The sequence below is a fragment of the Crocuta crocuta genome, unplaced genomic scaffold (genome assembly GCF_008692635.1).
Source record: "Crocuta crocuta isolate KB4526 unplaced genomic scaffold, BGI_CrCroc_1.0 scaffold91-1, whole genome shotgun sequence".
NCBI lineage: Eukaryota > Metazoa > Chordata > Mammalia > Carnivora > Hyaenidae > Crocuta > Crocuta crocuta.
The window spans coordinates 2,979,130-3,004,760 of NW_027551575.1; the positions used below are offsets into that span (position 1 = coordinate 2,979,130).

Here is a 25,631-nt window from a genome sequence, read left to right on the forward strand (position 1 = left end):
GCCTACTCATCTCTACTGGGTTAAGGAAGCATTTTCCTCACTCACCAGTATTCCTTTAGTGACATAGGCCTGGCACATAATAAGCAATCGATAGAATAAAGAATAAATGAGTGAATATTACTAGATTCCCTTTTCTTTGCTCTTGGGCCACTGAGAAGCCTGGTGAAATTGAATGCCTTTCCTAAGGGTATTTTTACTATTGGAAAAAGGATGCAGTGATTATCTGACAGGAAAATTATCAACTACATGACATTTGCATTTCTCAGAACAAATAATAAAAGGCATTTTTAATTAGAAATCAGTCCCTTGTGAGTTTGGTTAAAGTGATTTGTTTCCCTATTATTCCTAGCTCTGATAATTTTGCCCTAAAAGGAAGGAAGTAATACTGGCAAGTGTGCAAAGCTGATGAACAGACCTGACCTTCTGCAAACTGCATCCACCAAGCATGTATTTCACAATTTAGTATGAGCAATCCTCCTTAATTTGGGCTCTTTTAACTCTTAAGACTTGATTCAATTCCATCCAGATGCTACTGTTTCTATTTCTTATACTGGACTTTAGTTTTATTGTTAAACAACATGTGTAATAGCAATTTTTGTTTTTAAAAGCTAAATAAGAAACAAAGCCAGCAAATTTGCACAGATCTGTTATATGGAACTTTGATATTTTTAAATATTTCACAAAATGGGTTTGTAAGTTCATGTGAATGGGAAAAGAGCACAACTTGAAGGATTCTAAGAAAAGAAGCCGGGCCTGGTTCTGAGCCAAATTCAGGTAACAAACATGAGAAATAGAAAATTTTGTTAGATGAAGTGAGAGACACGCAAAGTCGAGACTGGTCAGAAGAGAAGTTTTGATCTGCAAATGGCAGAAAGCAATGGGAATTTGGAGGCTGTTAATCAAAAACATGTTTAGCATTGTTGCAGCCCTTGAAGGAGCTAGACTCATGGGAATGGGGGTATCTTGAGATTAAATAAGCATTGGCAGAGATCTGGCGGAGGAAGTTTAAGAAAGACCACCTAGGTTAATGGGGTTGACTAAGAGAGCAAGGAGTAAAACAGGGATTTGCCGAAGTGTTGAGGAATCAGTAACTGGGGAATGTGAGAAGGTGAAGTATAGAGCAGATCTAGAAAAGGCAGCCTGCACAATCCTGAGATCAACGAGAATCAGGAGTGTTTTACGCAAAGCTGTTTCCTGGTAGCATTTCATAGATTGGATGACCGTCAAATTTACCATTCAAACTGAGTCATTTTTGAGACCGAAAGAAGGTGTTATAAATACTTACACTGGGAAATAAGCATAAGTCGAGTCTATCCCACGCAAACTGGGATACATGGCAATTTACAGACACTTGCCGGGGAGTGCATTTCAGCCGCCAGCAAAGAGAGTGCATATTCAGAGGTTATAAATTAATGGGAGGTCAAAAGTTACTTGGAATTGGGAAGCTCAAATGAGACAAGGACCAGGGAAGTAGGGGTCCCTTCCTGTACCACCCCAAAAGTATGACTATACCTAAACCAACCCAAACATACAAAACGATACCCTGCTGGCTTATTTTCTGTCTCATGGGAACATTTAGCTAAAAAGAAATGTGAGCCAGTGGAAATCATGTTTGGGTGGCTGTGCTTCTCTGCAGAGAGCTGTGGGAAGACAGGTACTTAGAGCCTTTAAACAGCATTGCTGGGGCTCCCTACTGAAAAGTTGGCAATGCCCAATATTTCATAAATATTACCCTTAAGATTTTAATAAATCTTGAAAAGCTGAAGAAAAGAATCGATACATTTTGAAACAGGTGTTCTGAGTTTTGAAAAAAAAGACTTCAGGGCAAGGCTCTCCTTATTAAAGTTTGTCTCTCTCGACCTGGCTTTATTACATTCTTATTTTCATAGAGACAAGGGTTAAAAAATTAAAAAATTGAAGGGAAAAAGCGTCATTACTTATTAAAGTAGGGTGGCTGGAGGCAACATTGCAGGTCTGAACCCAAGAAGAAAGCTTTAAAACAGCCAATGGGAGTGTCAATCACCAGAACTGCTCATGCTTCTCTGGCTGCAGTGCCCCAGCTAATTAAGTAACCCTTAGCAAACTAAATAGATACTGTTGGGTCAGGATGAAGCCCATGAATTGAAATGAGCTATAATGAACAATGCTGACATAGCTACACTGGCCAGTTCTTAGGGTATGTTTTATTTTTTCACATCAGATTCTTACCTTCTACAAAAATGCATTTAATGGAGACAACTCTTAACCCCTCTCCCCCATTTAATTTCTTAGAAAAGTGTGGCTATTTGCATTTGAACAGTAATTTCCTGTTATCTTTGAAAGTATGGATTTATTAATTTTTTTAATTTTTTATAGTTTTTATTTATTTTTGAGACAGAGAGAGACAGAGCATGAGCGGGGTAGGGGCAGAGAGAGAGGGAGACACAGAATCTGATACTAGCTCCAGGCTCCAAGCTGCCAGCACAGAACCCGATGCGGGCTCCAACCGTGAGATCATGACCTGAGCCGAAGTCGTACACTTAACCAACTGAGGCACCCAGGTGCCCCGAAAGTATGGACTTAAGGGGCGTGTGGGTGTCTCAGTCGGTTAAGTGTTTGACTTTGGCTCAGGTCATGAGGTCATGATCTTGTGGTTCCTGAGTTCGAGCCCTATGTCGGGCTCTTGTGCTGACAGCTCAGAGCCTGGAACCTGCTTCGGATTTTGAATCTCGCTCTCGCTCTCTGCCCCTCCCCCACTTGTGCTCTGCCTCTCTCTCTCCAAAAACAAAACAAAACAAACAAAAAAAACACCCCACACATTAAAAAGGTAATAAATTAAGTAAGTATGGATTTCAGGATTCCAGTGCAAAACTAATTTTTCTGCTTACTTACCAGATCCTGGCCCATTAACCCTATGGTTCTCCACCAAGTGTCTCCATTCACCTAACTCTCCATTCTCTCTGCCTCATTCCAGGTTGCTTCCCTTCTGCATATTAACATGATGATTTTACTCCCAGGTTCTCCCTGAAACTTTCTCCTTGAAAGTTATTCAAGCCAGCCACCTGAGATCATTTTTTACCCTTCTATACCCTCAGCCTCCAGGATCTAAGCATTCACCAAGTCTTCTTTTTTCTATTGCCTAAACCGTTAAAAACCTCTGTTTTCATTTGTATCCTCACTTCCACTGCTCAATTTAGGCCTGTCCTCCTCAACCAATAGAATCAGGTCATACACTGGTGGGGTCTAAATCAGGGTTTCTCTGCTTGTATTAGAATCATCTTGAGGAGCTACAACACTCACATTTGTACTCCAGAGATTTTGACTTATGGGACCAATATAGAAACATGGATGTGTTTCCCGTCTTCCTTCAACAATTGACCTTCTAACCGGTGGTCTCTAAACCTTTTCAATAATACATTTCTTCAAGTTCCAGAAAAAAAAAAGTTCAGATGGAGTAATGTCAGCATCATGACATCAGCATTCTGAATCCTTTTTTCTCTCCCTTGTTAATTACTATGAATTGGACCTTCATCAATAAAAATGGCTTTGCACAAGACACCAGGACACGCAGGAGAATTCTGCCCACCTATGCATCAGAAAGTATTTGGATGGAACCTTGAAGGGAGCTGAGCATCCATCCACAGCAACTGGTGAATCTCTCCTACTCCCACTTGCTACAGTGGGAGGAAGGGGTGGAAGTGGAGAGTGCAAAACAGGACAGATACTCATGTGAGGTAAAGAATTTGTGTTAAGTCCAGCCAGGATTCTTTGAAAAGATAAACATCCTAAACCATTAGCTAGACTAAGAAAAAATAAGAGTCATACTATGAGAAATAAAAAATGAGACACTGCAACTGATACTATAGAAATACAGAAGATTTTAAGAGACTATTATAAAGAACAATTATATGACAACAAATTATACAACCCAGAAGAAATGGATCAATTTCCAGAAACACAAAAGTTCCCAAGACTAAACCAGGAACAGAAAATCTGACTAGTCCAATAATGTAATAAGGAGACTGAATAAGTAATTGATGAATATAAATGTGAAATTCTCACCAAAATAATAGCAAACTGAATTCAAGAACGCATTAAAAAGATTGTAAATCACAACCAAGTGGGATTTATCCATGGGAAGCAAGATGGTTCAACATATGCAAATTAACAAATGTAATACATAACAATAATAAGAGGAAAGAAAAGTCATATGACTATCTCAAAGGATGCACAAAAAGAATTTGACATGACATATTCTTTCATGATAAAAAACTTTCACAAATCCGGTATACAAGCAATGTTACTCAACATAATAAAGGCCATATATGACAAATCTGCAGCTAGCATTTTACTCAATGGAGGAAGATTGAAAACTTTCCCTCTAAGAGCAGAAATAAGACAACAATGCTCATTCTCAGCATTCTTACTTAGAGTAGTTCTTGAAGTTCTACCTAGAGCAAGTAGGCAAGATGAATTTCTAGGCATCCACATCAGGAAGGAAGAAGTAAAACTGATGTCATTTGCAGATGATAGGATTCTCTTTTTAAAAATCTCTCAAAGACTCACATAAAAAAACTGCTGGAGAATAATCAATAATTTCAGTAAAGTTGGAGGATACAAAATCAACATGCAATATTAATTGCCTTTTTATACACTAATGATGAAACATCTGAAAAATACATAAAATCATCCTATTCACAATAGTGTCAAAAACAAAAAATGCTGAAGAATAAACTTAACCAAGAAAGTGAAAGATCTGTAAAATGAAAACTATAAGATGCTAAAAAAAAATCACAGCAGATACAAACAAATGGAAAGACATCCTATGTTCATAGATTGAAAAAAATTATATTCTTAAAATGGCCATAGTACCCAAAGCTATCTATAGATTCAGTGCAATTCCCACCAAAATAACAAAGGCATTTTTCACAGAAAAAAATCTAAAATTTGTCTGAAACTACAAGCAACCCTGAATAGCTATAGCAATCCATAGTACAATAAAGAACAAAGCTTCTAGTCACACATAATGGTAATGTTTCAAACTATACTAGGGTTCCAAACTATACTATGAAGCTACAGTAATAAAAACAGTATGGCATGGACACAAAAGTAGACACATAGACCAGCAAAACAGAACAGAGAGCCTGGAATAAAAGCCTGCTTACATGGTCAACCAATATTCAACGAGGCAGCCAAGAACACTCAGTGGAGAAAGAACAAGCTCTTCAACAGATTTGGACCCCTATCTTAGACCACTCTTAAAAATTAATTCAAAATGGATTAAAAGCTTAAACGTTATGCCTGCTACTAAGAAACTCCTAGAAAAAAACATAGGAAAGAAGTGCCTGGGCCTTAGGCTAAGCAATGATTTTTTGGATAGGACACCCAAAGTACAACCAACAAAAGCAAGATTCAACAAATGGTACTACATTGAACTTAAAAGCTTTTGCACAGCATAAGAAACCATTTACAAAATGAGAAGGGAACCTACAGAAAGAAGTATTTTGCAAACCACTTTTCAGATAAGGAGCTAATATCTAAAATATATAAAGAACTTAAACAACTCGCAATAAAAAAATCTTATTGAGAAGTGAGCAGAAAATTAAATGGACATTTATCCAAAGAAGTCATTCAAATGGCCAAAAGGTAATATAGAAAGATGTTCAACACCTGTTTTATTGACTATAATCAAGAAGTTGAGATAACAAGGGCTGGCAAGGATGCAGAAAAAAAGGAACCCTCTCACACTGTTAGTGGGAATGTAAGTGACTCCCACCACTATGAAAAACATAACGTTTTCTCAAAAATAATAGATGTAACATATGATCCAGCAAGTCTACTTCTGGGTATATACTCAAAATAAATGAAAACAGAATTCTAGAAATATATGCACTCCCATGTTGATTGTAGCATTATTCACAGTTTCTGAGATACAGAAACAAAGTGTCCATCGATGGATGAATGGATAAGAAAGTTGTGGTATATATACACTATGGATACTATTCAGCCATGACAAAGAAGGCTATCCTGCCATTTGCAACAACTTGGGTGGTCACTGTATATACAAAGCTAGGTGAGGGTAAGTCAGATGATATCATTTATATGTGGAAATGTAAAAAGTCAAACTTGTGAAGACATTAAAATGGTTGTTACTGGGGGGATGGAGATTGGGTAACAGGCAAGATGTTGAAGGGTACAAACTTACAATGTTTAGTAAATAAGCCGCAGAAATCTAAAGCACAGCACAGTAAATACAGGTAACAATAATGTATTATAGCCCTCAAACTTGATAAAAGACTAGAACTTAACTATTCCAATGATGTTTTAAAATTTTTGTTTAATGTTTATTTTTGAGAGACAGAGCACAGGTGAGGGAGCAACAGAAAGAGGCAGACACAGAATCCAAAGCAGGCTCCAGGCTCTGAGCTGTCAGCACAGAGCCTAACGTGAGGCTCAAACCCATGAACCATGAGATCATTACCTGAGCCGATCATAACCTGTATAACATAACCTGTATCATTACAATGGCATTCCTATTACAATATAATGCAATATATATATATATAATTAACATGTTTTACACCTTATATTTACACAATGTTAAATGCTAAATATAGTTCAATTCAAAAACCCCAAAATAAAGATTTGACACTAATAAATATTTATAAATTATAATGTATTATTGGACTAATACATTATAAAAGATGGCCACCAACTAAAAAATGTTTGAATACTGATATACAAATAAATATGTAAGTGTTAACATTTTCTTTCTGTCCCCCAGCTCATCTTAAACACCTTAATTTTAGGAACACCGCCAGAGTAAATGGTCTAAAATGAAATGTGATCTTGTCACATTGTTTAAAACATAGCACAGTTCTTCAAAATTTGTAAGACAAAGCCCAGTTCTTCAGCCCTACAAACAAGGCTCTTCATAATGCACTAGTTTTCAGAGCTTCAGATCACTCCAAATCTGTTTCTTCTGCCTAGAAGGACAATTATCTGTTTGTCCACTTACTGAATCCTATTTTTCCTTCAAGACTTGGTTCAAACATCATCTCCTCAGTGCCACCATTCCGAGAGTCTTGAGAGGGGTTATCTATCTTACAAGCTCTTCTAACACTGAATCAACATCTCTATTGTCTTTTCTAAGACTCTGTCTATGTGTCCCTCACTAGACTAGAATCTGCTTGGGAGGCAGGAGCAGGATTCGGTCACACCTTTGCTTTGGTCCCAGGGCTTGGCCAGTGGGTGGTGCTCAGTAATACTGAATTAGTGAATTAATAAAATGCTGTAATGAGCTCCCAGATTACCCAACAAAGCATTTATCTCCTGTCCCCGACCAAAAGAAATAAATTCTTAATGTGACCCTGCTGCAGTTTGGGGTGGGAATCTATGGCACATTTATTTTAACTGCAATCCCAAGCAGACTCTACTAAATTCTCATTGGACTCACTAATTATGCACTGTTCTGTAGCCTCACACTCCTCTTTTGAACCAAAAGCCTTCTTAAAAACGGTGTAATTAGGGTGGTGCATGAGGCCACAGGGGGCCAGACTAGGGTGGTGCATGAGGTGGTCAACAGGGAGACATCTTTGGTGACCAGGTCCCTGAGGCAAAGAAGCATGGTTCCCAAACATGAAAAGCATCACTTGGTACAACTTCCTTCTGCTGGCTCTTGAGTCATCCGCCGTGTGTGTGTGTGTGTGTGTGTGTGTGTGTGTGTGTGTGTGTGTATGTATTTGGTTTTTTGGTTTTCCCTGTACATTACTGGTCTCAATCATGACTATGAGTTAGAATAACATGAGACTAAAAAAAAGTATAGTTGGGTTTTGAGTCAAGATAGTAACAGGTGAATACTCAACTCATCCCCCACAGACATAATGAATCTGCAGCTACATATGGAACAATACTCTGGAACAAAAATCTAAAAAGTGGCTGAGTGACTCCTACCCCATTGGGTGAACAGAAGAATGGCCACATCAAAGTGGTTAGGAGAAGCTGGGGTACAATCTTGCCATAAACTTTATTTCCAGCTTCGCAATCTACCATGAGGAAGGAACTCAAATCCCAGAGCTTCTCGCTGAGGAGCACAGGATTTAAGCCCCACATGGGGTATTTGCCTGAAAGACAAGTCCCCTAAAACATCCAGCTTTGAAAATGAATAGGGCTTGCATCTATCATACCCACAACACTGTATGAAATGAGGAAAAGCTCTTAAAGGGCTTGCACATAGACCTACATCCCCAGGGTCTAATGCAGAGACAGCCAATTGAGAGACACCCAAACTTGTTATGAAAGAGGTTCATTTGCTAAACATGAAGCATCAGTCTAAGGGGTACTAGCCTAAGTTAACACACATCTAGTGGCCTTTTTCAAAGAAGACATCTGGAAGGCCAAAAGATACATGAAAAGATGGGCATCACTAATCCCTGGGGGAATGCAAATCAAAACCACACTAGATATCATCTTACAGCTATCAGAAGAGCTAGTATCAAAAAGACAAGAAATATCAAGTGCTGACTAGGACAAGGAGAGAAGGAAACCTTAGGGTACTGCTGGTGGGAATAAACTAGCGGGGTCCCTATGGAAACAGTAATAAGGTTTCTCAAAAAAGTAAAAACAGAAGTAGTGTGTGATACTTATGCCATTTCTGGGAATTTATCCAAAGAAAACAAAATACTAATTTGAAAAGATATATGCATCCCATGTCTATTGCAGCATTATTTATAATAGCCAAGATATGAAAGCAACTTGTGTTCAATGACAGATGAATAAAGAAGATGTGGTATATATAAATAATGAAATATTATTCAGCCATAAAAACTGAAATCTTGCCAGTTACCACAATATGGCTGGACCTAGAGGATATTATGCCAAGTGAAATTAGTCAGTGAAATCACATATATGATTTCACTTATATGTGGAGCATAAAAAACAAAACAAACAGACAAATAAATGTAGAGAACTGTGGCTGTAAGAGCTGGGACGATGGGGACAGGTGAAATAGGTGAAAGGGACTAAAAGTATAAACTTCCAGTTTCAAAATAAATTAATGATGGAATGAAAAGTACAGCACAGGGAATAATGTCAATAGTATTGTAATAACTTCATATGATGACATATAGTAACTACACTTGCCATGGTGAGTATTTTGTAGTGTATGTAATTATGGAAGCACTATATTGCACACCTGAAACTAAGGTATATTACATGTCTACTATACTTCAATTAAAAAAAATAAAGCACATAGATACAGAGACCGGACTTATGGCTACTAAAGGCCCGGAGTGAGGGGTGGACAAAATGGGCGAAGGGGGACAAAATGTAAAAATCTCCAGTAATAAAATTAATCAGCCATAGAAATATAACGTGTAGAATTATGACTTTAGTTAATGATACTATATTTTTACTTAAAAGGTGCTGTGAGAGTAGATGTTATGACTTCACATTACAAGAAAAAAGATTTCTTAAGTATGGTAACAGAGGTTAACTCAAATTATTGTGGTGATCATTTTGTAATATATACAAATATTGTACTCCTGACTAATATGATGTTAAATGTCAATTATACTTCAACAAAAATAATTCTAAAAAATACTTTGGGTCCCATTTTAGAGATTCCAACTAATTGGCCTAAACATGGCTTAAGTCCTGGGATTTTTTTCAGAATCCCTACTCTGGATCCAATATTCCTGCTAGAATTATTTCCCTCTCTCTGCTTTGCTCTTGACTGACTTGAATATCTGAGAAAGAAAAATATCCTATCAGTGTTCTGAGACCTACCTGTGACTTCTGAGTTAATTCATCTCTGTTATTCACAATCTCAGAGCACTCTGATACGGCTCAGTGCATCCAAAACTCAAGATAATAGCACACTCTACAATACTTTGATTTTTCATTATTTAGAAGAGAACTTCCTTAAGGGGTCTTGATTACACAGACTCTAATTTGGTGTTCTAAAGGTATTAAGAAATTGCTGTTTGATTTTGTGCCATTTCACTGTTATTTTTAAGGCTCATAGAGTAAAGCACCAAGAATTTCCAGAGTATTGTTATAAAGCACAGAATGGTTAAAGAGTCTTCTAGTTTTATTAACTAGTAAACTAATTTTGAAGGAGACTCCAAAGGATTGGCATTTATTGAAACGAGAAACTATGTATTTGGGTAAGATTGCATTTAAGAGAATTTATCCTTAATAGCCATGTAGTCATTTTCTGGCATCTTCCACTAGAAGTCTGTAGATAACTGGAAGACTGTGGCATCCAAGAACAAAGCTTAAATGAACTTAGTAGTTATATAGGCCCTAATTTCCACCTGGACTGTAAAACAGAAAACTAAATTCAGTTAAGACGTATTCTGTACCTCAAGGTTGTACTAAGGATACAATGACTCAGGAGTGAGTTTAGAGGTCAGGGAAGGTATAATGCTATTATTATAATTATGCTCAATGAAAAGCATATGAAGAGAATCTGGCTGCTTAGGGTCAGACCACATGGATCCAAAAGTTAATGGTTTCCTGGGAAAACATAATTTCATATTATAATTATTGTCTTGCTTTTTCTTCCCTGGGTTGGCAGCAAAAGACAAGGGTGGTTTGTGCTAAAAGAGTCACAGGAGCAGAGCAGATTAGATATCCAGAATAAGAATTCTCCAGTTAGGGACCCTGGGTTCACGCAGGTTCTGAAGGAATCTGAAGAATAATCACTAGAATCCAAAAGGGCAGACCATCCTGGCTGAGTTATAATGATGTTCCACTCATCTCAGTTAACTTGTCTCCACCAATAATATCAAGGCATATGGGCAGTATGAACAATGTGCCCAAATTTTTATCCTTGATAGGATAAAATGTCCACAGAGAGTCCAAACACTTTCATCCATGGTGGATCTGCCTGCCTTGATTTATCTATACCTTTTAGGAAGTAATTCTATATCCTGCCTGTACTACATTGAGAAATAGTTCATTTAGTATAAGCTTTATGATGTGAAAGAGTATCCATTTCCATTTGTTTTTAATTTACCTCTTTCTGCCTCAACAGATTAGTCCCTCGAAAGGATAGTTAAGCTAGTTTTTATCGAATCAGTATGCTTCATAGTATAGACAGAATGTTTTTTGTCAGTCTTCCTATTCCTAAAACAGAAGCAACTATCCACTCATACAATTTCATGCCCCTCCCCCAGCCTTCACTGCACTTGTTTTGATGTTTTCCAACCTTTTAATTTATATATTCAAGATATTTAATTGTATTTCTGAAATACAGACCACATGTTAAGCTTCCTAACAGAAAAGATACATATTTTATGACTCCCTGATGTCACTGTCGGTGTTTAATAAATATTTGTCAGATGAATAATCAAAACAAAGTAAGTCATTACTTTGGTAAAATGGGAGGGAAACTATTTCAGATTGGAAAAGTGGCCAAGTGGTAACATATTTTATAGTCATCAGAAATCCTCATGGGGTCTCTGTGCTGGACAAGGGGAAAGATACAGAAAAAGGGTCTGGAATTTAGAAATGCATGCACATAATATCATGACAATTGTTTGAATGAAGAGTAATAGGGAATAAGTATCTATTACTTGCTTTTGGAAGAAGTATCAATCCAAATTAGAAACATTTCAAAACTGGATCCTTACAAATTATTTATAAAAAATAATCATTTCTCTCAATTTTAGTTTATCTTCAGTCTTTGTTTCTCTAACTGCATTTTTGGCAAACTTTAGAATTTCTGTACTTTCTGCGTTGCCAGAGCTTACAAAAATAGTTCAAATATTCTTTCATCTATAATTTCAAGGCAATACAAATCCCTTCCCCTCTATAAATTTATTTGTTCTTATTTTTAGTTAAGTGACTTTGATTTTAGAAAAAAAAATGTCTCTTTTTTCTAATTTTATATTAATTTTACCTTCAAAATTTAAGTTATAATATTATACATTTATCTAGATTATTGTCATATTATAAATTTATTATTCAGACAAAATGCAAATCTAAAACATTTCTATATATTGTTAATAGTTACATGCATCTGTAGTAAATGTTAAAACATACATTAAAAGAATAATGTCAGCTGTAAGATAACTTCAGCTCTAGGAGCAATTCTCTACTCTTTTGTAATGCTTGCCACTATCTAAGACAGCTTTCCAAAATTACTGTTGTGTGAAAGTCATAGGGTGGTTCTTAAAAATGTAGACATCTGGGCTTCTGCTTTAGAAACTCTAATGCAACAAGCTTGAGTTGGGTTTACAAGGTACACTTGAAAGAGAACCTCAGGCAATTGAGCTTCACATCACTAAATGACCACCCTAGATCAGAAGCACAGCTATGAGGGTAGGGAGACAGAGGAGTTGCAGCTCAAGGGAGAGGTCAGGGTTAGAACAAGATTTCATTGTCACTGTTGGTGGGAATGCAAACTGATACAGCCACTGTGGAAAAAGTATGGCAGTTCCTTAAAAAGTTAGAAGCGTAACATATCTTACTTACATTTATAGCAGTATTTACAATAGCCAAATTTTGGAAGCAGCCAAATGTCCATCAAGTGATGAATGGGTAAAGAAGATGTGATACACACACACACACACACACACACACACACACACACACACACACAGAGGAATATTATTCAGCCATGAAAAAGAATGAAATCTTGCCATTTGCAATGACCTGGATGGAGCTAGAGTGTATTATGCTAAGTGCAGTAAGTCAGTTAGAGAAAGAGAAATATCATGTGATTTCACTGATAGGTGGAGCTTAAGAAATGAAACAAAGAAGTGAAGAAAAAAAGAGACAAACCAAGAAGTAAGACAACATAGCCTTACTATAGTGAACAAACAGATGGTTACTAGAAGGAAGACAGGGAACAATGATACAGGTGATGGGGTTAGGAATGTACCTGTGATCAGCCTGGGTAAGGTATGGAAGTGTTCGATCACTACATTGTATAGCTAAACCTAATAAAACTCTGTATGTTAACTATACCGGACTTAAAAATAAAAAAAAAAAGCACAACAAAAACATTTGGTTTTCATGGTCTGTAGGAGCCCTAACCATGGAAGTGGATAGGAACATCGAAGGAAGCACGGAGATAATGAAGAGTGGTGAGCTCAGGAAGGGGAGCCAAAGTCCAAGCAGCAGAAAGAGGAAGGGCCTTCCAAGAAAACAGAAGGTATGACAAGGGAGCAGGGAGGAGAATGGAGCGCATGATGGGGTGGAAGCAAAGAAGGCCAAGTTCTATAAGGAGGACATACCCAACAGGGTCAAGTGGAACAAACAATCAGGAAATAGAAGGCCAGAAAAATGTTCCTTGTCTGTGTACTTTATGTCAGGTAGCACAGTGTTTCTTCCTGGAAGGTAGCGTATGGTGTTTCCAGCAGCTGACACACTGTAAACGCTTAGATGTTTGGTGAACTAAACTGGATTAACAAGGGCAGCTGCTGTACACAGATTTTAAACTTCTGCCTCACAATCTTAAATACCTTAGCTACAAGTCAGTTCCTTTGTTTACCCTCCCATCAGGATTAGCAAATGTTATATGGGGTTAGCCATCCACAATGAAGAATTAATGTATCCAGACTGATGGAACAGTTATTTTCAACCATCCGCCCAAATGTGGAAATGACATGTAAAATGCAGTGCCCAACCTCTGTGTCTATGTGAGAGTATTCGGGACAATGGAGTTTTACTAGTACTTCTTAAAAATAAAGCAAAGACCTTTAAAATACTTACTTTGGATTGTGAGAGTGGTTTTATTTCCATATATATGCTCTCTCACGATTATTTGTAGAAGTGTGTGTAGTCATAAGAACAAACCACATTAAAGAAGGTAAATGACTCTCTAAGAACTCACAAGTGTTGGTTGCTATGACAACTGGTGAGTTATATGAAATAGAAAAAAAATCAATTAGAAACCATTTGAAGAACCTGCACAGGAATGTAAAACATTTCTGCCTCACAATTTCAGGAACTTTCCTGCATCTGTGTACTGTATGAAAACGGTCATGTTGACGCCAGTCACAAGCATTCTAACAAAGGTCACCCTCCTGATGCATTCCTTTCTTTGTTTGTTTTCATGTTGATTTAGTTTGAGAGACAAAGAGAAAATGCACAGGAAGGGGGGAGGGGCAGAGAGGGAGAGAGAGAAACCCAGACAGGCTCCACAGTGTCAGCGCAGAGCCTTATGTGGGGCTTGATCTTATGAACTGTAAGATGATGACCTGAGCCAGAATCAAGAGTCAGATGCTTAACAGACTGAGCCACCCAGGCGCCCTGCATTCCCATCATTCTAATGTTCCCTTCCATTAGCTAAACCTAATAAATTGCTGGAACACCCAAGTAATTTATTAGAGAAGTAACGAATTTATATAGTTACCAGGCTCTTTGGTACTCCTAACATTCAACAGTACTTGGCTTCAATATATTTTTGTTTGAACCAAACAATTTTCTGGTTAATATATAGAGACACTTTCTATCTGTGGGGCAGTCGCCCTGCCCCCAATGTGGCATATGCCTGACAAGTGAAGAAAATTCAGATAAAGAGAGAGGGTTTCAAGAAAACACCCTGCTAACCCTCTCCTAGGTTTCCCTTCTCTCTTGGACACCCCCCATTCTCCATTCCTAACTATTTGAAGTGATGAGAGGATTAAAGAGAGAATGCCAAGTTTTTCAGACTTAAAACAAACAAACAAACAAAAAAACATTGTTAAAGTGATAGAAGGGGAGAGCCCTTCTGAATGAAATGACAAAGGCTCAAGAGCAACCACAGGGAGACCAGACATCAGCTATGTGACCTTCTCACAGGCAGCTCTACGAACATTCATGGAAGGGTTCCTGTGGCCATCGGGTGATGGCCTGTCGTCTCATGAGAGCACTGATCTCATGAACAAGTGTTATGCTCTCAGAATAGATTGCCCATAATTCTTTATGAGATTACCACGTGATGGAATGACCCAATAAGAGGCTCCCTGCTTCTCCAATCTGCCGCCCAGTACCAGCAAAGTGATCCCAAGGCACCCCTTCATAGCAGTGCTTTTCAAATTGTAGGTCAAGACCCATCATTAGGTCCTAAAATCAACAGTGGGTTGAGACCACTATTAAAAGATATAAGGAGAAACAAGAGAGGATAGAAAAATATCAGAATGAATCTCATCTAGTGAGGGTAAATATACTTTGGGAAAATTCTGCTTCATTCTTTCTCTGTACGTATGCACTGGGTTGCTAGATTGAACATATTTCTTACTGTAGGTACTGGCCAAAAAGGCTGGAGAGCCAGAGTCGGCTAAGAATACCTCCATGTTTTCTGTTGTGTAAGAAGGAAGAGGGAGAGGAAGAGGGAAAGGGGAAAGAAGAGGGGCAGGAACACTTAAGAAAAGAATTCCAGCTCTTTTGCTCTAGGGCTTGAATTAATTGTTCCCCAAATCCACTCTCTACTTCCATAATATGATGCTAGGTTCCAACTTTTTTACTCATTCTCCCCTCAATGTCTTTGCTCTATTGTGCCCTTTATTCATAAAGTTTCCTCTCCCCTTTGTGGTTTTCATATTCTATTCTCCTTTAGGGTCCATTCAGGCCTTATCTTGGCATTGAACCCATATGATCTCTACGTCCTCTCATCACTCATCCCTTTCTGGCTGTTCTGCTCAATTCCACACACTTTCTCTCCAGGTGTCCTGTCTGCTTTGAGTTTTACCTGCCTCCTGTCCCACTCTGCTCCCACACCTTCTGGCAACTCTCTTTCGATCTGCGTCCTTCCTCCTGTTGCTTTCCTTTTGGCGTCTACCTCCGAGTATCACTTGACTAAAAGCAACTTGAGCCCAGGGACTGTGAATCATACACTTTTGTATTCCCTGTGTTATCTGGCACAGTGCAGGGCATGTAACAGGTGCTCTGTATAAATGCCTTGAGCTAAAAAAAATAAGTCAGGAGTCCCTGCTGTGCATCAAAACTCTACCCTACTCACTCCAGTGTTTTTCTCTCAAGATACACTGTTTTGCATTTAAAATGGCTTTGCGACTTTTAAAGCTCTCTAAAATCTATTTTTTTATCCTGGTTTTATCTACAAAAGCTTGGTAAAATAGGCACAGGTCATGATACTCATTCTTGAGAGATGAGGAGATGGAGCCTCAAAGACATTTTTAACAGCATCAGGTTGTCAGTGATGTCCCCAGAACCAGTGTCTACAATACGTCCTATTCTGTGCTACTAAACTCCTCTAGTAAAAGCCTGACAGCAATCACACATTATAATAAAGTGCTCACTCAATGCAAAATGTTGGATATAGAGGGAAAAAAACAGCAACAAATAATATCAGGAAAAGCTTAAACTGTGTTTCTCATGAAATAAGAATGTGAATACCTTGTACTAGATCAACATTCTGGCTATTTTGCTTCTGTTATTATGCCTGGAGTCTAATAGTGCCAGAAAAGTAGGAGGAGATCCACTTCTTACCAAGGATATGTTGGTTTCCATGCAAAGTTGACAGTCTTTTCATTACATCCACCCTAGCAATTAGCTGTTGCTCTGTGCAGCATTACAAACAATTACTAACTTTTCTGTTGTTGTTATTTTATCACTTACCAAGCTGTTCTCCTAAATGCTGGCCTCTCTCCGTTGAGATGACCCGCTCATCTTCCATGTCGCATTTGTTCCCAACCAGGATAACCTGGGCATTATCCCAAGAGTATGTTTTAATTTGAGTTGACCTAAAAGAAAAAGAACAAGCAAAAAAATGATGAGGAGAGAACAATAACAAAATACTAAACCCAAATGCCTGACATTTAGAGTTAGTTAGCTCTGTGCAATTTCACCCTTCAGATACTCAGAGACTGAACGAATCAAGGGAACAATGGTGCTGTATTAAGACTTCTGTTTTAGGGTGCCTGGGTGGCTCAGTCAGTTAAATGTTTGACTCTTGATTTTGGCTCAGGTTATGATCTTGTGGTTTGTGGGTTTGAGCCGCATGTCAGGCTCTGCCCTGACAGCACAGAGCCTGCTTTGGATTTTCTCTCTCTCTCTCTCTGCCCCTCCCCTGATCATGCTTGCTTTCTCTCAAAATACACTAACTTAAAAAATAATTGTTTTATGTGGTGATATTAACATGACTACTATCTCTTCCTCCTACCTCCACCTTATGTAGAATCTTTATACTTGGAGCAGCCAACCATCCTGGTTTGCCCACCATGTTCTCAGTTTTTGCAGTAAAAATCCCATGTTCCTAGAAACTCCTCAGTTCCAGGAAGCCCATCACACAAAAAGATAATTTTCCCTTATTACAACAACATGAAGAGCTAGGACAATTAAAGGCTAGGAAATATGGGGATAATATTAATTTCTAAATCTTTTTAAGAAAAGTTTTTAATGTTTATTTTCTTTTTAGAGAGAAAGAGCGCAACTGGGGGAGGGACAGAGAGAGACGGAGACATATAATCGGAAGCAGGCTCCAGGCTCCACGTAGTCAGTAAAGAGCCCTACACAGGGCTCAAACTCAGGAGCTGTGAGATCATGACCTGAGCTGAAGTCGGACGCCCAATCTACTGAGCCATCTAGGTGCTCCGATGTTAATTTTTAAAAGTGGATCCTAACAATGAATAAAGTCATGATTTACATTTTACAGAGAAAAATGGTTAATACAAAAATTGCAATATAATGGGCTGGCAGTTTAAATTATAAGCAGGATGTCCAGAATTCTGAATACATTTCTAGTATCGATCATGACGAACACAGCCAACTTCTGATTTTGAAACTGAGATAGACCTGTAATAGTTCACATTTGCAGGTATAGTCCTAAGTAGGTCAGATGCATTACATGAATTTAATCCTTAGAATCAGAGGGATATTATTATTATACCCATTTTACCACTAAGAAAAATGAAACCTAGAGAGGTTAAATAATTATCCCAAGAATAGCCAGCTAGTCAAGGGTCAAATTAGGAAATCAAACCCATGTTAGTATAGCTCTCAAGCCTATGCTCTAAACATGTAACCATGCTACTTATTTGAAGTTTGAGAATTGAAATTCTTGTGTACTTGTTATCATTTGAGAGAAAAAGCTGAAAGGAAGCCATGTTCTTTATGCCTCCCTTTCTATTGGCCATGTTTTTATTTGAAAACAACAATCTAAGATATGTGGGAAAGATCTAGCACTCAGTGGGTGGTCAAGAGAGAGATGTTGGAAAAAAAATGATGAAGTTTAAAAGAAGGGATTTGTAAAATGTCAAAAAGAAAAGCTTAGAAATGTTTCTGCTTAGCAATTGTCAAGTCTTTCAGGATTATTAAATAGAAAATAGTGACAGTCTGTTCTCAACTTGTACAGAGAATAAAATCAAATAGTAAACTCTAGCAGATCTTCCAGTGAGATGCGATCACTCTTTTTCCCTTCTAAGAAGAATGATTAGAGCTACAAGGCAGATAGTGTTTTATTTCAGAGCATTGTCTTGAACCAAGGACAAGTTTTCAAATGAGATTAGAATAGTTGTGTCCCATGTGAACATCTCAGAGGTAAAGTATATTTTATCAGAAAAATCTGGAGACATGACCTTTCTAATAGTGATACCTAAGTTAATAATCGATTCCCCTCCAGCAACAAGAAATTCAGCATGCATCTATAAATTGGGAAAATAAAAGTAAAGACTCAAAACTCCTTAATTTTCTCTCACCTCAAGTTATGTGTGTGGTCTATGGCAAATGATAAATTCATAGTGAATTTAGGTGTAAAAATGCATGCTGTACATTAATATACATGAAATCTCAAGGGCTAACATAGTTTTACAAAAAGAAAATAAATTCCAAAGGTTCTTTCAATGGAACTCAAATCTAGGTGGATTTCGTCAGGTATTTTTTAAATTATCCATCTGCTCCTATAGGTCTTATTAGCCAAGGCTATGCCTGGAAAGGCTCAAGGTAGAGAGCCCTTATGTTAACAAAGTTATCCGGGCATACAGCTAGGAGCCAAGTAGGGAAAGTAATCCTGGCATGCAGCTAGAAATCAAATAACCAGAATGAGGTAGTGAGAGGGGAGTCACAGGAGAATGTCTTTTGGTAAGGAAGAGGTTGAGGCTACTATATAAAGGATATGGCTTTCCGAGTTTACAGGGGACAAATGCTTACCTGAAGAAATTTCCTAACCTAGGCAAACATCCTCTTCAACCCTGTTTGTATAAGCTTAAACAGGGTATACCTTTGTGAAAGTGAAAAAAAAAATGTGGCTGGCTGATTTGTACTCTTCAGCCAAGTTTATGGAATATGTGCTTCTACAATTCAACGTGAGCATCTCATTTCTGCTGATTTAATAACCCACAGGGTCTTAGTCTACTGTGACAAGTTATACATTTATGCATGAACAACATTCACCATTCCCTATTCATAAAGATACATTTATAGCCATGGTTGTATCAAAACCATTCCCCTCCCCTTTGTTACTAATATTTTAATGTAACTTCCCCAATGTCCTAAATTGTCAAGGAAATGTTTTTGTTTACATGTACTAGGAAAGTATTAAAAAGCTTTATCTTGGAAGGTTTTTTATCTTCAATAGCTGATGGGAACCATTTTCTCTTTTTTTATCAATTAAAATTATGGTCTGGGGTATTTGTGCTGAGATGAACAGAAGATTAATTTGCCATCAGAGTTGGTTAATCTTATCATTAGATTCACGGGTGCAAATGCCCAATGTTTGGTTTTGGTTTGACTACTGTGGACTTCCTGGTGATGTCTACCACCATCAGAGTAGCTTTAGGCAAAGTCCAGTCACCAGCTAGAGGGGATCAAAACCATGCTGGTTGATTTATGAATTACCACATATCATAGAATCCAAGGTGCTATGAATTATATGATGAAAATTATTTGATGAATGGCCAAGAACAAAAATAAGCAGCAATGAAACTATGACACAATGCTTTCACAATAGTCCTGTTAGACACATTTATCATTCATGTCAGCCTCTTATTGCTCTGAAATTTCTTTTATGTATTCTGAGGAATTTAGCAATTTTTCAGATCTTCAGTTGCTTTGCTCAGTACATAATAATCATTCTATAACTATCTCAATACTAAAGTCAATGAACCCAACTGTTAGTGGTTACCTTTCCTTCTTAAATCCTATAGCTAGTTGCTTCTCAAGAAAATAAGAAATGATGGTCATTACTTCAACATGAGTATTCACATTAAATTTATAACCCTTTCTGCTACTCAATTGAGGTAATAATGATAAAAGTAGCTATCACTAAGTCTGTGCATGTACAGGCAATGAAATGCATCTTTGATACTGTTGGATAGTGATTGTAAGAAGCCACTGATTATAAGACATATTCCAATTCCAAAGATGTTAACATACAAAAGTTGTGCATCTTAGATTCTGTAAAATGCTATTGTTTTCTTGGTACTTATGTATGAAGACACAGGTTGAAATGAGCTCAGAGTATTCCCTTAACTGAAAAAAAATTGCAGATGAAGTATAAGCCCCATGAGTTGAGAAAGACCCTGACTTGTACTTATTTCATGAAGACATAATATGAATTAAGGTCAGGAGAATGTTGGGATATTAATCCAACTCCATGTCTTCCACCTCAGAATCCTACCAATTTATTCAGCCAGTTTAAAAGAAAGCTCTAATACTAAGTGAGTCTGGGGAAGTCATTCTGCATTCTTTAGCCTCAATATCTTCATCTGTAAAATGAGACTACCATATTTTGTACTCATTCTCTGTGGCTGCTGCAGGACAAATGTGGTTTTAGGTGGGATGACAAACACATTATTAGTCCTAGGTTAGGCAAACTAGGACCTAGGCAACCAGCTGCCCCTCTTCCCAAATCCAACTCAACTCATCCTTTCTAATTTCTATGTTCTAAACAATTGGAAGCCTTTTTTCATTAAAGAATATAAAATTTTGTCTCTATTCCATATCTCGAGGTCAAGGTCATACATAGGCGAATTTCTAAATGGGATAGAATCATCTTCCTCTTCTAGGTCTGCTGGAGTATAACACACATTTGTTGAATAAATCCTCCTGTGCGTGTAATTTCTATGTGTTTACCTTTTGGTAATTTGCTGTTTTTTGTAAAAAAAATTTTTTTTTGGAGATGGATTTTTAATCACCTCATTAGGGGGAGTCTTATTTCTTTGTTGGTTACAGACACATTTAAAGAAAGTGGCTGTCACCAAATAATATACATGTGAAAAGATGATTTATTTCTGAATCACTGCAAAAGATCCTTTGGGATTTATGGTTAATCTCAACGAAGATTAATGGAATCAGAAGCAATACGCTTGTCACCATGGTTACTCTACAAATGGCAATTAAGTCAGCCTTACCAGGATCAGATCACATTATTAAAAAATCTGTTATTAACTAAAACAAAAGCCAAAAAAAAAAAACCCAACCCTCATCTATTTTCATTTTCATTTTTATCTTCTCCATAAACATACATAAAGAAGGTTTTTGTTGTTTTCTGTTTTTGTTTTATATTATGAAGCAGAAGAAGATGAAAGCTTTTCGTATTTTACACATATATGACTGAATTCTGCATGGAATGATTTATGATTGGAGAGCTGTAAATAAACCAATCAAATTTCTCCATCATGACTTCCTCTTCCCTGTTTTGCTATACAAGTAATTTCCTAGGAGCTCAACCTGCTGTCGTGGAGACTGGACTTCGGCTGGTCCCAACGCTGCAAAACACAGTCCATAAAATATGTATCAGTGATGCATAAAAGCAATTCTCTCCTAGGGTATGATTTGGGCTTTATGTGGGAAGAATGGGGTATCAGAGAGCATAGGATTTGCTCTTCCTCACCCAGTGAAGCCTGAATAGATCTTAATAGCAGTCCATTCTTCTGGAAGCTTGTCTGCCTCCAGGAGCATCCATTTCCCTTATTCTCTTCAACCTTCAGGAGTCCTACAGCTCTACAGCTTCTCAGCCAACTTCCAATTTGTAAGGAAATTTCCCAGCCAGCTACTGCTCATCACTAGGGATGTCTTTCTGTTACTTCTTGTTAATTTAATCATCTGTTTATTCAATATTTCTCAGCCCTTGGAGAGTTTTTTAAAAAAAAATTACTCCAATGCAGAACAATTAAATCATAACCTCTAGGGACTTCATCATAGGAATTAAAAAATCTCTGTCCAGGTGATCTTTTTTTTAATTTTTTACATTTATTTATTTTTGAGACAGGGACAGCGCATGAGCGGGGAAGGGGCAGAGAGAGAGAGGGAGACAGAATCTGAAGCAGGCTCCAGGATCTGAGCTATCAGCACAGAGCCTGATGCAGGGCTTGAACTCACGAGCCATGAGATCGTGACCTGGGCAGAAGTTAGACACATAACCAACTGAGCCACCCAGGTGCCCCTCTCTCCAGGTGATTTGTATGTGGAACTGGGGCTGAACATTAACAGGCTGACTCTCTCCCCACACCTTTCCTATTTATGGCTTAAATAACACTTACAGAATTTGCAAGTGGTTTGCAAAGATACATGTGGGGGCACCTCGGTGGCTCAGTGGGTTAACCATCAGACTTCAGCTCAGGTCTTGATCTCATGGTCTGTGGGTCCGAGACCTTGTTGGACTCTGTGCTGACAGCTTAGAGCCTGGAGCCTGCTTTGGATTCTATGTTTCCCTCTCTCTCTGCCTCTCCCCAGCTTGTGCTCTCCTTCTCTCTCTCTCTCAAAAATAAATAAACAAACATTGAAAAAGGGGAAATAAGATACACATGAAAAAATTTTACAATGAGAGAGTAATGGTAAGGAAACCAACAGGAACATAATAAAATGCAATGATTTACATATACTATAAAGGGTAATAGGTGGTTTTAAGAAATTGAGGGACTAGGCTTTTTTGATGGACATAACTCATTTAGTAAAGGAGTTTATAAAGGAGACTTTTAAAAAAAAGTATCCTCAAATAAATACTCCCAATATGTGATCTATTTTATTTACAGACATAGGTTTGGTAAACTTACTATCTTCCTATTAAAGATTCTAATAATAGAAAAAGCTAAATAATAAAAATTACCAGAAATATTACTGTTTCCTGATAATCACTAACATTTTGGTGAAAATTCTATAGTAGATTGTACTGCTACCTCACTGGGTCATCAGCTCTTTCCCTGTAGGTGGATTTTATTTTCCTGCCTTATCAGCTTTCGATTGGACCGAGTTGCCTTAGCTAATGGAATATGAGGAGGTGTGACATGAGCCACAGGTGAGCCATGGCCAAGAGACGCATTGTGCAGTTCCCTCAGTCTTCCTGTATTCTTGCCCTTCACTGTGGAAAGAGCTATCCTGGTATGGGGCTGCTTTGTCAGCCTGTCCCAGAAATGACAAGCTAAGAGCCCAGCTGAGTTCTGCTGAGACCAGCAAATCTCAGGCAAACCTAGAAGAGCTTTATTTAACATAACACCCTTTCTCGGGCATGGCTTACCATTTTCATTTTGGCTCTTATTATCTTCCTTTCTCCCAGTTCTCACATAGACTTATTAATTTCTTTGAATTTCCCATTTATACTGCCTTTTTCAACAAAGAGGAACTATTGCAATGAGTGGTTCTAAGCCTTTTAAGGCCTGAAACTAACAAAAATTTGAGGGCCCATCTTAAGTAATGCAAATTACAAATACAGATTAAGTACAAGCAATATGGAGCAGATGATGTTGGCACTCTGCCCATAACATACCACTTCTGCACTTGGTGAGCTGACTTCCAACTGTCAGTATATATAGCAATTTGCATTAAAATCATCTCCAAAGCAATGCAAGGACACTCTGCCTATCAGGGGATATCAAATATAACAAGGAAATAACATGCCCCAAGAACAGACCTCAGCCAGGAATTGACAGTAGTTGGTGTACCCAAACCCCAGCACCCTTCCTCGTCAGACTGCTATCACACTGACTCCCAGAGCTTTCAGGCAGGATTAAGTTCTACTCACCAACTGCAGTCAGAACACAGATTTTATTGGCTTCCTTCCCTTTCTAATCTCTTTTCTGTCCCTCTCTGTGCATGTTACTTGCACTTCCAGAATAAACCAGTTTTATATAAATTCTTGTCCCAGACCCTATAACTGGGGGACCCCTAACTAATTTGAAGGAGTCTGTCCAAGTAAAAGGCCCAAATCTTACTAAAGAGCATTGTTGGGAGCTGGTACTACTGGCTCGGAAGCACTGTTGTTAAATATTAAAGGCTCTTGGGTATTAAAGGCTGTTGGCTAACTTGTTTGTACCCTGACATCGACCACTGTGATGGATTTTACGGAAATTAGCAATGCTTTAACTCAGATTTTTATTTTTTCCCACTTTTGTTAAAATATCTCATTTACTGACTTGCCACTAAACTTAAGCTTCATTACTTTTGCAAGAAATCCACCTATAGCTATCACATGTGCCCCTGTCTAATTCACATTTATTGCCTCTGTGTCAAGCTGTCCCGTTTTCTTCCATCCATTCTCAGCACACACACTCTTCTGAACTAGGTGCCCTTTCCAGGGCCCACATGCACCCTGCTCTTCACTATGACCTGTACACTTGCTACATCCTCCCGCTAGAGTATCAGTTCTCTGAGGGAAGGGACCTCAACTGTTTTATTTACCATTACATCTCCTGCATTTAAGATAATGTCTGGTACTTACAAGATTCTCAAACAATTTTTATGTTTTAATTTTTTTTAAAAAATTAAATGTTTATTTATTTTTGAAAGAGAGAGCGAGTGAGCAAGCACGCAAGCATGAGTGGAGGAAAGGCAGAGAAGAAAGGGAGACGCACGCTCCAGGCTCCAAGCTGTCAGCACAGAGCCCAACGTGGGGCTCGACCCATGAACCATGAGATCATGCCCTGAGCCGAAGTTGGATGCTTAAATGACTGAACCATCCAGGTGATCCTTAAATAATTTTTAATTACTGACCAAATACATGAATAAATGATAGGTTGAATGTGGCAAAAGTGGGTAAGAAGTTAATTCAGAATATAAGCAAATAAATTTAAAAGCAGAGGAGAAGAATCACCATCATATGCAATGCCTATGCCCCATCACACCCCTCTCAGGACATGTTGCTAGCAGAGTTCAGGTTTTATAGGCCTTTTATAGCCTGGCAGTATCCATGTTACAGGGAAGCGACTGTTTTCCCCTCCAAAGCCTGCAAAACCATCTGTGTGACCAACTATTCAGTCTACCCTAGAGGGCTCATGTTTTCCTTTTTGCCCCGACCTGAGAGAGTAATTTAACACCTCAGCATGCTGAAAGAGTTGGTTTAGAAGGCTGTCATCCAACTCCTTCATTTTGTAAGCGACGAAGTGGAGACTCAAGATGTGGACAGAGTTGATAAAAAATAACCTAACTACCTATTGGCCAAGGTGGATCTACATTCCAAGGCTCCCCATGCCTGCATTTCTCTAAGATGCTGACTGCTTCCACAGGGGAGAGAAGTAACTACATTTTACTGAACACAAGACTTCATAAGAAATGCATACAGTAAATATTTGATGACCTTTTGAAAATAAAAATATAGTTGTCTCTTGGGGAAACCAAAAATGCCCCAAATATTCATACATACAGTGTCATCACCGTGAGAATGAGCAGAACTAGAAGGTCTGAAGGATCTGTTTCATTTGCCTCAGTGCAGGAAGTCTGTTTGTTGCTGAGATCCAATACTGAGCATTTATTTGAAGAACTCAAGAAGC

At 38.1% G+C, this 25,631-nt stretch overlaps 1 protein-coding gene across 2 annotated transcripts in view; it reads right to left on the reverse strand.

Moving 5' to 3' along the window:
* Positions 1–25,631, reverse strand: part of RAB3C (RAB3C, member RAS oncogene family) — a 272,068-nt gene that overhangs the window by 24,731 nt on the left and 221,706 nt on the right. For both annotated transcript variants that reach the window (XM_077751444.1, XM_077751445.1), the window contains exon 4: positions 16,549–16,673. In XM_077751444.1, coding sequence (XP_077607570.1) covers positions 16,549–16,673 — 125 coding nt within the window. The remainder of the gene's footprint in view (positions 1–16,548; positions 16,674–25,631) is intronic.